The sequence below is a fragment of the Solea senegalensis genome, linkage group LG6, assembly GCF_019176455.1.
Source record: "Solea senegalensis isolate Sse05_10M linkage group LG6, IFAPA_SoseM_1, whole genome shotgun sequence".
NCBI classification, from domain to species: Eukaryota; Metazoa; Chordata; class Actinopteri; order Pleuronectiformes; family Soleidae; genus Solea; species Solea senegalensis.
Window position 1 is genome coordinate 25683797 of NC_058026.1, and position 11512 is coordinate 25695308.

At 40.2% G+C, this 11512-nt stretch overlaps 1 protein-coding gene across 6 annotated transcripts; it reads left to right on the forward strand.

The window, feature by feature from the left end:
• Window positions 1–2853: 2853 nt before the first annotated feature.
• On the forward strand, window positions 2854–11512 carry g3bp2a (G3BP stress granule assembly factor 2a). 6 transcript variants are annotated; one of them, XM_044027980.1, is made up of 14 exons: window positions 2854–3036; window positions 3283–3330; window positions 4685–4803; window positions 4884–4965; window positions 5175–5348; window positions 5663–5753; window positions 5882–5987; window positions 6116–6296; window positions 6901–7002; window positions 7171–7273; window positions 7379–7438; window positions 7615–7746; window positions 7837–7964; window positions 8311–11512. In XM_044027980.1, the coding sequence occupies exons 3-14, from the start codon at window positions 4709–4711 to the stop codon at window positions 8590–8592; spliced, it is 1536 nt and encodes a 511-aa protein (XP_043883915.1). In that variant the 5' UTR covers window positions 2854–3036; window positions 3283–3330; window positions 4685–4708; the 3' UTR covers window positions 8593–11512. The 6 variants fall into 6 exon arrangements, with proteins under 6 accessions (XP_043883915.1, XP_043883914.1, XP_043883918.1 ...); XM_044027979.1 differs by lacking the exon at window positions 3283–3330; XM_044027983.1 differs by lacking the exon at window positions 3283–3330 and having other exon boundaries at window positions 7837–7955.

The following is an 11512-nucleotide window of genomic DNA, read 5'->3' on the forward strand; positions in this document are numbered from 1 at the left end:
TTTCAAAAAACCTACCCTCAACCTGTCTAAATTAAATTACTACAGACCTGTCTCTCTTCTTCCATTTCTCTCCAAAACTCTGGAGCGTGCTATCTTTAATCAACTCTCTTCCTACCTTCACTGGAACAACCTTCTCGATCCACATCAGTCTGGTTTTAAGGCTGAAAATGCTCTTCTTATTGTCACCGAGCCAGGGCTGCTTCTCTCTCCTCTGTGCTCATCCTCTTGGAGCTTTCTGCAGTGTTTGACACAGTTAACCACCAGATCCTGACTTCCTCACTTCAGGAAAGAAAGGAAAGGAAAACATCTTTATTGTCATTATACATATTATACGTATTGCACAACGAAATGTCGAGGTCAGATGGAGGGTTGATCAGTTGAACTAGGTGTCTCAGGCTCAGCACCTGCCTTATACTCTCATCCTATCTTCGAAACCGAACATACAGAGCAACGTGGAGAGGATCTGTGTCGGAACCTTGTCCTCTTACTACTGGGGTCCCTCTCCTCTTCGCTCTGTACACCAACTCTCTCGGTTCTGTTATTCACTCTCATGGTTTTTCCTATCACAGCTACGCTGACGACACCCTGGGTGGTGGATAATCGTGGGGAAGTATTTCCACCAAAAATAAAATGATTAAAGGATAAAAGATAAAAGACATCACTCTAAAAACAAAAATGCAACATTACTCACACAAGGTGCATCACTGGAGAAGAAAGGTTTTAATAAGTGTTTCAAAGAGTACACGGGATCTGCAAACCTTATCTTCTGTGGTAGGTTTCTTACTGTTGACAAACTCACCTGTGTGTGAATGACAGTGAGACGGGTGGAACCTTAAGGATGCAAGGGGTAGAGGCAGCGAAAGTGGATGATTTTAAATACTACCACTGTCAGGGGTGATGGGTGGCAGAAGGTTAGCAGCAAAAGTGAACAGGAAGGTCTACAAGACGGTAGTGAGACCCACTATGATGTATGGTGGAGGCAGTAGCACTGTTTTAAAGACAGGAGCTGGAGCTGTATGTGGCAGAACTGAAGATGATGGACACGATTAGAAATGAACCCATTCAAGGGACAGCAGAGAGGTTGGAATGGTTTGGTTACCTGCAGAGATCGGATTGTGATTATACTGGATAAAGGGGAGGACACTCTTGTGGAGAAAATAATTAACATTGCAGACAGGTGTGAAGTATTTACAGGCTAAGCAAGACAAAGCTTCATTTACAATGTACATGTTAGCAGTGGAGCGACAGTCAAATAGCCTCCCTTGATCTAAAATGTGAGCACTCTTTTCTACACTTTCACACAGGTCTCTCAATGAGCGTGCACCCGTGTGTGTGTGTGTGTGTGTGTATGGCATTACCTTATGCATGTGTTTGTGTTATTTGGAATTCCTCCTTATTCCTGGGAAAACATGTTGCATAACGGGTCACTCTGACTCTGGCTTCTAAACATTCATGTCATCCAAAAGTCTTGGTCAACAGCTCAGTCTATCTTCAACTTGTTAAACAATAATATAGTTTACAGTGGGAACAATCATTAGTTGGAACCAAACACCTCAGAGCCACATCTGGATGTTTCTAACCCCTAAGTTATATCAAAACTTGCTGGATCCCTGGCCCCTGGTCCCCTTTCCCTATATAATTTTGCCTCCACATTGAATTTGCCTTTGAGAGTGTACGCTCTCACAAAAGTCACACCTGTATCTTCTAATAAGATTTGTCACATGAGAGTGATATTTAATATGTAACAAATAATAAAAAGAGACGGTTCATGGATGTTGTGAAGGAGGACATGAGGACACTTGCAGAGATAGAAGATGACACAAGGGAAAAGGCAAGATGGTGACCTCTAAAGTGAGAAGCCAAAAGAAAAACAAGAAGTGGTCTTGGTCTTGAGTGGGTCTCGCTCTGCCTTTTTCTTAATCCAGACTCAGTCTCTGTCCTTAAAAGTCTTGGTCTTGTTTTGGTCTCAGTACTCTCTGGACTTGGTCATAACTTGGTCTGGGTTTATCGTGGTCTTGACTACAACACTAGTGTGAACAAACACTGCGCGGTAAGTAACATGGATCCTGCGATGCAGAAAGTTGTGGTAACTTGTGGCATCTGAACTTGACTCAACTGAGTGCAGATTTTATGTTCATTTCCATGTGAAACTTTCTCCCAAACTCAAACTAAAATTAATTCTGACTTTAGGCAGAGGGCTAGACTGCATGAGTATTTCCAAAGATGTTGACTAGAGCTGCGACTAACAATAATTTTCGCAATCGATTAATCTGTCGAATATTTTCTTGATTAATTGATTAATCGTTTGTTCCATAAAATATCAGAAAACCTTAAAAAATGTTGATCGGTGTTCGTCAACCCTGGAAATGATGATGCTCTCAAATGTCTTGTTTTGTCCACAAACCAAAATGATTCACTTTTAATGATTTCTTTGTTATCCAGAGCAAAGAAATGAAGAAAATACTCACATTTAAGAAGTTTAAACAATCAGAAATCTTGTTTTAATGAAAAAAGCTTCAAACCAATTAATCGATTATCAAAATAGTTGTTGATTAATTTAGTAATCGATTAATAATCGATTCATTGTTTCAGCTCGAGGAACTCAGAGTGAGTTGAACATCACTGGATTCAAGTTAAATGAAAGAAATTAATTTTGACACTGTTACATTTTAGTCAAAGTGAAATAATGGGATGCTTCACTTATTTTATCTGTTACATTTTACAGTGAAAAGTCTTGGGGCGGGATTAGTTGTCTTACGTCATAATTTATGTTGCCTAGTGTAAACAGTCCATTGGTTGAATCGTTGTGATGGGGGTTCCCTGCCCCAGACTGCAGGGGTAAAACAATAAATCGTCCCTATCACTTTAAATCTTCAATCTCTGGTACAACAGAGATCATAAATCGTTAGGTAGTCGAACGGGGGAAATATTTCAATATTTCGCCCTGAACAGTTTGTATTCAGAACAGTATACAATCGGTTACTCGTAGATATTTATTTCAAAGAATTCTGTCTATATAGATAGGTCATTCATAAGGTAAGTTAGCCTTTTTAAAGCTAAATTATCTATGAGACGGCTGACAACTAAGCTAACCATAGCAGCTAATGTTAGCTGCATTGTCTATTCAAAACCTCCGCTGCTACATAGACAGCAAGCGACTTGTCAGTTTTTGCCAGTTAAGCTTGTCGCTACCACATAAAGAGCCCAAATAAGCTTTGTTGATAACCACTTTAACGGAATCGGCTTAATGTGTCAAATCTGCCTTCCTTTGTTTTGTTGCAGGTAGCTCAGCTTTGAGCTTGCCCTTCTGGTAATTGCACAACAGGACCTGTACGTTTTGGGTGCTTGCTGGTTTTTAAAAAACAGTAAAATCGTGTCAAACTTTGTGGTTTTTATTTACAGTTACCATTCAATGCCATTTCAAACGCGACGTTTGTACGATGTCAATCCTTTTACCACACAGATGTACACTTACATTTGCCATCACTGGGTTTGACGGTAGTGATTCTCTTAGCTTCTCTTTGTGCAAATTGTTTGGCGAATTAAAATAACATGATTGTCAGGTGTGAATTGCATGTGCGCACCAACCGCACCATTGCGTTTCTATTCACTCTCAATCTGACCACCGGCTGGAGGAATAACGACGACGCCACAAGTTAGCTGCAGCTACCGAGCTAACTTTAGCGGTGAGCGAAGAGGCTGTAGATTAGCATTCACCTCCTTTCAGTTCACGTTACAGTTCGGACAAAGTTGATTTGATTGAACATTTCGGCGTATAACGTTTTTGAAATATGGAGCACTATCTTGCACGATTCCAATAACGAGTGTGTTATGTTATGACGACAAATGAAATGCGACAAATGTTAGGAGCGACACTTGAGGCCCAGCTAAGGCCTCTTGTTTACAAAGCAGTGCCGTGGTGTGCTTATCACATCTATGGGGTGTATAGTTTCACATGTACAGTTTTAACTCTTGTATAGTTCGCCTTCTGTTGTGCACAACTTTCAGCATTTGTCGCTTCTTCTTTCGTTTACAACCGGGTTCCCCCTTTGTCTCATTGGATTCTCATGATGGCGCAGTTGGACAAATGTTAGCTAGTGTGTTAGCCAGCGAGCTAAACAGTCAGCTGTCTCGCGTCTGCTGTGGGACTGATGAGGGTCCGCTAATCCATGGGCCCAGTGAGACAAAGAAAGTGAAACGCTCCGTTTTTGGACTTTCATACTGAGTGACACGTCATTTGGGATTAATCATGTAAACATCTGACGGACTTTTAAGCTTTATGTGTCAAGCCTTTGTCTCTTGTTCTTCAGGTACCTCGAGATGTAAATGAATACAAAAGCATTTCAATAAGTTCAGTCACTAGCTACTATAGCTTTGTTTTTTCCCAGGTGTTATTTAAATAGTGTGATAATTGATTATTTTGAGGCTGCTAATATATCTGTGTGTTGCTGAATTGTTCTGAGTTTTTAATAATAATAATAATAATATTAATTATTATATCTAATATTATCACAAAGGTCTTGCATGAAAGTTCAGTTCACCAGTAGCACAACCAACAGCCCATACATTTAAAATCTAATTTATTATACAGCTTTTGTAACACTTTTTAGAAATGTGCATCAACTGATTGTGTTGTCTCACACTGGTGGCACCACAACTAAATCATGGCTATCTTCTTTTTCAGCACTTAATATTGTTTACCAAAGAAATGGTGATGGAGAAGCCAAGTCCCCTGCTTGTCGGGCGGGAGTTTGTGAGGCAGTATTACACACTCTTAAACAAGGCACCAGATTTCCTTCACAGGTAAGGTCTAAGATTTTTTTTAGACTCTAAAACCTATGGTGTTGTTAGTAGCTTAACTGTCATAATGCTTTTCCTTTTAGGTTTTATGGGAGGAACTCTTCCTATGTTCATGGAGGACTTGACCCGAATGGGAAGCTGGCAGAAGCGGTGTATGGGCAAGCGGTATGAGCTCTTGGCCACTTTCCCATTTAAAAAAAAAAAAAATCAATTTGTAAGGCTGCTGGTTAAATATCATTTGTGTAAAAGTGAACACAACTGAATTGAAAAAAATGCTCCTCATAAAAAAATTAATTAATTTTACTAAGTATTAACAAAGGACATATTCTCATCTTTTTTGTTTGATTTGTGTCCACCTGCCTCTACTCTCACAGGAAATCCACAAGAAGGTTATGTCCCTGCAGTTCAGTGAATGCCACACAAAAATCAGGCACGTTGATGCCCACGCGACATTGAGTGATGGCGTGGTGGTTCAAGTCCTTGGAGAACTGTCCAACAGTGGTCAGCCCATGAGGAAGTTTATGCAAACGTTTGTGCTTGCACCAGAGGTGAGTACTTCCGTTGTTAAAGTTAATAATAAATAATAAAAACACATTTCTTCCGACTCTACCTCGACTAAGACGACAAAAAAAAAAAATCGCACTTATGACTAGCACTTCATAGTTTGTTCTACTTGAAGCTCTTACTTTCTTCTAGCTCTTTTATGTACCCAAATGTTTAAATGCACTTTTGTAAGTCGCTTTGGATAAAAGCGTCTGCTAAATGTCATGTAATAATGTAATGTAATGTTCATGGATAAAATGATTATAAAAAAAAAAAAAGTCCCTTAATGCTCTATCTGCATGTTCGATTTGTTCCTTAGGGATCCGTGGCAAACAAGTTCTATGTCCACAACGACATCTTTCGTTATGAAGATGAGGTTTTTGGAGATTCTGAAGCTGAACTTGATGAAGGTATGATGATGACAAATACCAGACACAGACCAGGGTTTTTGTTTGTGGGTTTTCGTTTCATATTTCTGTGGTTTAAAGATGGTATTCATTCATAAAGTGAATTCGTTTATTTGCTTTGTCAATGTCAGAATCAGAGGAGGAAGTTGAAGAGGAGCCTGAGGAGAGGCAGCCTTCCCCTGAGCCACTTCAGGAAAGCCCCAGCAGCACCACCTATTATGAACCACACCCTGTTACGTATGTGGAAAATTAATCATAACCCTAATAAACTGGGGTGTGTTTTGCAGATCTAGTATGATGATGTTTGCCCTTTTTTGCTTAATACATGTTTTGAAAGGGTTAATATGTTGATTTGTCCTTTGCAGCAATGGAGTAGAGGAGCCCATGGAGGAACCAGCACCAGAACCAGAGCCCGATCCTGAACCTGAGCCCAAATTAGAAGAGATAAAGCCTGAAGTAGATGAGAAGGTTCTGGAAGAGATGGAGGAGAAAGCACCTTCACCAGTTCCTGTGGAATCCCCACCTAACACCCAGGAGCCTCCCAAGGTCAGTCCAAAGTGTTCCATAGCTTTTAATCATGTCCCTTCAGCTGGGACCTGGAGGGCAAAAAAATGGAGTCTGTGCTTGTTATTAACCCATCTCTTGGATGTAGTGAGCTTTTAAATCATCCAACAGCTGCAGAAAAACAGAGGTATGAATGAAAACTTCAAGATGATGATGATGGAATCCTGTAAAAACACACAACTGTCCACCGTTGTGATTAAAAAAAAATGTAGTTTGACTGATGGCTGAATTGGGAAGCCATGTTGTGCCCTGCTGGTAGTGTTCCTAAAGGAGTGTGATGTCATGTGAAACTATGATTTGTACCTAAACCTATCCTTCGTTTAGGTTCTATAATACCTAGCTGTACTAAAAGTTTGTTATTATAATCTTGTATTTCCAATATTTGTTAGGTTTTGAGGATGATGATGTATCTTTTTCTGTCATTAGTTTTTGTTTGCTTGGTTGGCAGTTTTTTTTTTTTTTTTTATAATTTATATTGTCTTTACCTTATTGCCCTGACCAATACTACACCCACTTATCACGGTAGAATAGTAAGTCATTTGGATGCCATTACCGTCTTAATGATGCATTATTGCATCCCTCACAGACCTTCTCCTGGGCCTTGGTGACCAGTAAAAACCTGCCTCCCGCCGGCACAGTCACCTCATCTGGAATCCCACCTCATGTTGTTAAAGTGTCAAGCTCACAGGTAACCAACAAGGAAAAGTTCAGCGAGAATAGAGAAAAGGGGAGAGACTTAAAATAGACTGCCTCTCTGATTTCCCCCAAATCCCCTCGTACTGTATAAAACTGGTTCTGGGGACTTTTTAGTGCACACGTTTTATTTATTTTAAATCTATAACCTTCTGCAACACAGCCCAGAGTTGACGCCAAGATGGAGACACAGACGGCACCCCTTCGGCCCAGAGACCAGCGCACACGAGACAGACCAGCCTTTACTGCACGGGGGCCAAGACCTGGTAATGATGCCTCATTTACCACAAATTTATCTTCCTTTTCTTTTTAAATTATTTCTGTAGAAATGTTATCTTGGTTAATTCTTACTATCGGCACATCTCTATTAGATGGTGTTACATCTTCAGAGTCCCAACCGGGGAAACCTCACTTGAGTTTTGTTAACAAAGGTAAATATATCTGTTAAAGTCACATCAGAATCATTTTACAGTTGTTTTATGTGACCCGGGTGTCACCTTTTCAATACCAAGATAGTTACTGTTAACTTAACAGAATTTGTATGTATCTTAAGGCGGATAAATGTTCGTCAGCTAATCTGATTTCTCTTTCAACGTCATTGTTGCAGGTGGCAGAGGAGATGCAGAATCTGGTGACGTGGACAGCAGGCGGATTGTCCGGTACCCAGACAGCCACCAGCTTTTTGTCGGCAACCTCCCACATGATATTGATGAGAGTGAGCTCAAAGAGTTCTTCATGAGTAAGTTTATAACACACTTTACATGTCTTCTTTAAAAAAGCTGTGTATTGGACTGTTTTGTTTACACGATATCTTGCTCTCTTGTTGCAGCTTATGGAAATGTGGTGGAGCTGCGGATCAACACGAAGGGTGTTGGTGGAAAGCTCCCCAACTTTGGATTTGTGGTCTTTGACGATTCTGATCCTGTGCAAAGAATTCTGGGGGCGAAGGTAGAAGGGGCACGTATTTACGTTTCATTACCCACTTTCATTCATTTGGTGGTGGTTTTGGTGACTCATTTCTACACTTAATTGGACATTGCATTACACTTCTCTGCTTTGTTGTTATTCTTCCTTTATTCAACAAAATGAAAAGACAAATTCTTTACCCAGATGATCCTACCTCTCATGGTTTCACTAATGTTGAAGTGTGTGGTTATTTTCATATGGGGCTGTTGTCTTTCTGAACACAGTCCTGTGCAGATGGAAAAAACCTGTGTACCATTGAATGATATGGGTGGTGAATTTGAAAAGGAAATATTCAGTTCTCCTTACCCCTGTAGTGACCTTGCTTTTCTCCCTGCAGCCCATTATGTTCCGAGGAGAAGTGCGTCTGAATGTGGAGGAGAAGAAAACGAGGGCGGTGCGTGAACGAGAGACTCGTGGAGGAGGAGATGAGCGCCGGGACATGAGGCGTAACGATCGGGGCTCCGGAGGTTCACGGAACATCGTAGGAAGTGGAATGATGCGTGAGCGCGATGGGCGGGGACCCCCACCCCGAGGCGGCATGGCGCCTAAACCTGGAATGGGCTCTGGAAGAGGTTCTGGTGGGCAGGGAGAGGGTCGCTTCACAACCCAACGCCGCTGAAGAGCGCACCACCTTCAGTGTGGAAGAACAAGAGTTCTTCATGCTCAACCGTTCTCGTTAACGAAAAGAAATCTCCATGTATAAACATATTTTTGTTTTTTGTTTATTTTTTATTTTTTGTTCCCTCTTTGCTTTGGAATGTGACACAGCCTGTCAACCATTTGTTTGTGAAATAGACGAAACAAAATACGCAAACACAAATTTTCCTTGTTATTTGTGAGTTGAGCATACTTTTTAGGTAGCTCAAGAATTCACAAACTTTAATTTGTAAATTCGTGAAAAAAGGCAAACCAACCAGGAGTAATTTGCCATATTAAGAGGGACTGATGAGACTTTAAACTTCGATAATACAGCCCATCATTTGGAAAAGAGATTATATGCCTTGACTTAACTGGGGCGCTGCTTCACGAAATCCCTCTATTGCACATTTTATATGGTAGTTTTCTGCCCATTACTGTTGGAAAAGAGTGAGATGCAAAATTTGTGCAGTACCAGGGGAAAAGGCCTGCCTTTTTACTTTTTCCTTTTGAGAGACCACTGCTTCGAAATTGCATAATGCACTCATCAATATGCACTAATAGGTACTTTTTGTCATGTTGCATTGACACCCATGCTCGGAACGCAGCTGGAGAGACCTCTTTTGTCTCGTAGCTATACGACTTACTGGGGCAGGCCTCGCTCACAGCCCGTCTGCTGTGACCAATGTACTTTTCACACTTTTGACCCAAAACTACACTTCAATTACTGCTGGATGGACAACATGACAAGCAAAATCTGCATTATATTTTTCTTGTTAATAAATCAAATTTAAAAAGTGCAAATCCTGGACTTTCACCAAGAGATTTGGGGGCCAAAGGATAAAACTCAAAGTCGAACAATAAAAGAGTGGTGATGATGGAGAGCTCGCTTCCCCCCCTTTGGATTCCAAGTTTATTTTTCTTCATGTTTTTCCCTGCCAGTTAGATCACAGAACTGGGATGGATGCACCTTTTCCCTCCCTCTTGCCTCCCTTCTTGTCTTAAGTGCAGACAACAGAATAAATGTGCAGCGAAGATCATAGTTTACTGTATGTTTGGTTTTGTGTGTATATATGTGTATATTTTTTTTCTTTCAACTTGATAAAAGCATGATGGTGCCTTCTATTTCACCTTTCCAGTCTTACTAAAGTTAAAAAACAAAAAAAAACAACAACGGTTTGGGACTTGCTGCCTCCTAAGATATGGAGCTGCTCATTTTGAACTATTGTCGACTGGGAGCAGATTAAAAAAAACAAACTGCAGTATTCACAAGATTAAGTTTTTATTTCCAGGTGCAAATTTCATTTTCCATACTGTTTGACTACCTAAGATGATCTGCTGTGTGTTTTATACATTTGTCTTTTTTTATTGTCTGTTCTGGGTTTTTAAGAGACAATAGGTGCCTCGACTTCAGTTTGATGTTAAATGGTTAAGAGGTGCATCAACCAAGCAACCCCCAACCAAAAAAAGGTACATTAAAATACGGATGACGACAGTGAGATGCTTGGTCCTTGGTTTAACAAAGTCATAGCTTCACACAGACATGATCCCAGTGAACTAAGGTTTGTATTTATTGTCTCAATGGGATTCTGACACTGTTAGTCCACACCGTCAGCTTGACCGTAGTTGCTGCCTCTCACGGCAGCACTTGGGTTGATTCTTTAACTCACAAGTTATCGGACTGTTCTTTACTCGGAAACTATTTTGTAATCCGTGCGGATGGGCTGGCGGCAGCTCTAGCCTACAAACAAGCACGTAAACATGTCACTTTTCTAGCCATTAATGCATTTGTGTTTTCATATGCTGATTGTTCATTGTGCTTATTTTTATTTTTTTACTTCAAGGCAAATCGAAATCTCATTGCCTTACCAGTTGATTCCTCCGTGTCGTTGGGAATTGTTTGTTTTTGCCACTCTGTCAGGTGGGAAGGCATTGGGTCTTAGCTGGAGAGGAAAACATGACGCGAGATGTTATCTTTTTATTTTTTGTTTTCATGATCTTGCACTGAAATGGAAGTGAAAATTTACGTAGCATTTTTTTGGACAAATACTAATGAGGTCTTCCTTGTCTGGTATTGCACTATTTTCAACATTTTCTGGGACAATCTCACTTTGAACACAAGCCTCTCCAAATTTCTCCCCTGGCAGTGAAAACAAGATTCAGTGTGAAGTGTTTGCTCTCTCACAGTTGGGACATAATTTGATGTGCACACATGTTCTAATGCAGTTTTTGGCTGCTCTCCCTTGTCAGGTGGGATTAAATATTTTGGGATAGTTTTGTCATCACCCTTTGACACATAATTAGATGTTAACTACAGCCCTTTTGAAGGTTTTAACACAATTGGTGCCGCTACTCCAAATGTTTTGTCATGTAATTGGTGAATACAGGCACTTTCTACAACAATGGTCAGTAAAGAGTGAAGAAGAGCCATCATGCTTTCAGACCAATCTTGTGCTTTTACATTGTAGTGGTGGTTAAAAAAAAAAATTAAGTTAAAACATTGCATTTGCTGTTGAACAGTTCTTCTGTTTTGAGGTTTTTTTCTTTGTCCTTTTTTCCAAACATAAATGGATCCACCAAAGTAGAAGGATGAGTAAAACAAGGCTGTGCATTTACTTTCCTGTGGTTGAAAATGTAGTAGAGTGGATCCTCAATGTGAATCATTCCACCCGTTTTCCTTTTCTTTCTTCCTTCTTTTTGTTAAATTGAAGTAGAACCTTCTTGGCTTTAGTGGATGTGGTAAACAGTTGGCTGCCATCTTCAGTTTATTGTGTTTACTGTTATTGCTATTACAAAACTGTTGCAGGTTGAGAATCTTTTGATTTTTTTTTCTTTTCTTTCGTTTTTTCCTTTCCATTTTGAATGTGTTGGACTTAACATACAATAAACTACTGATATCAGCA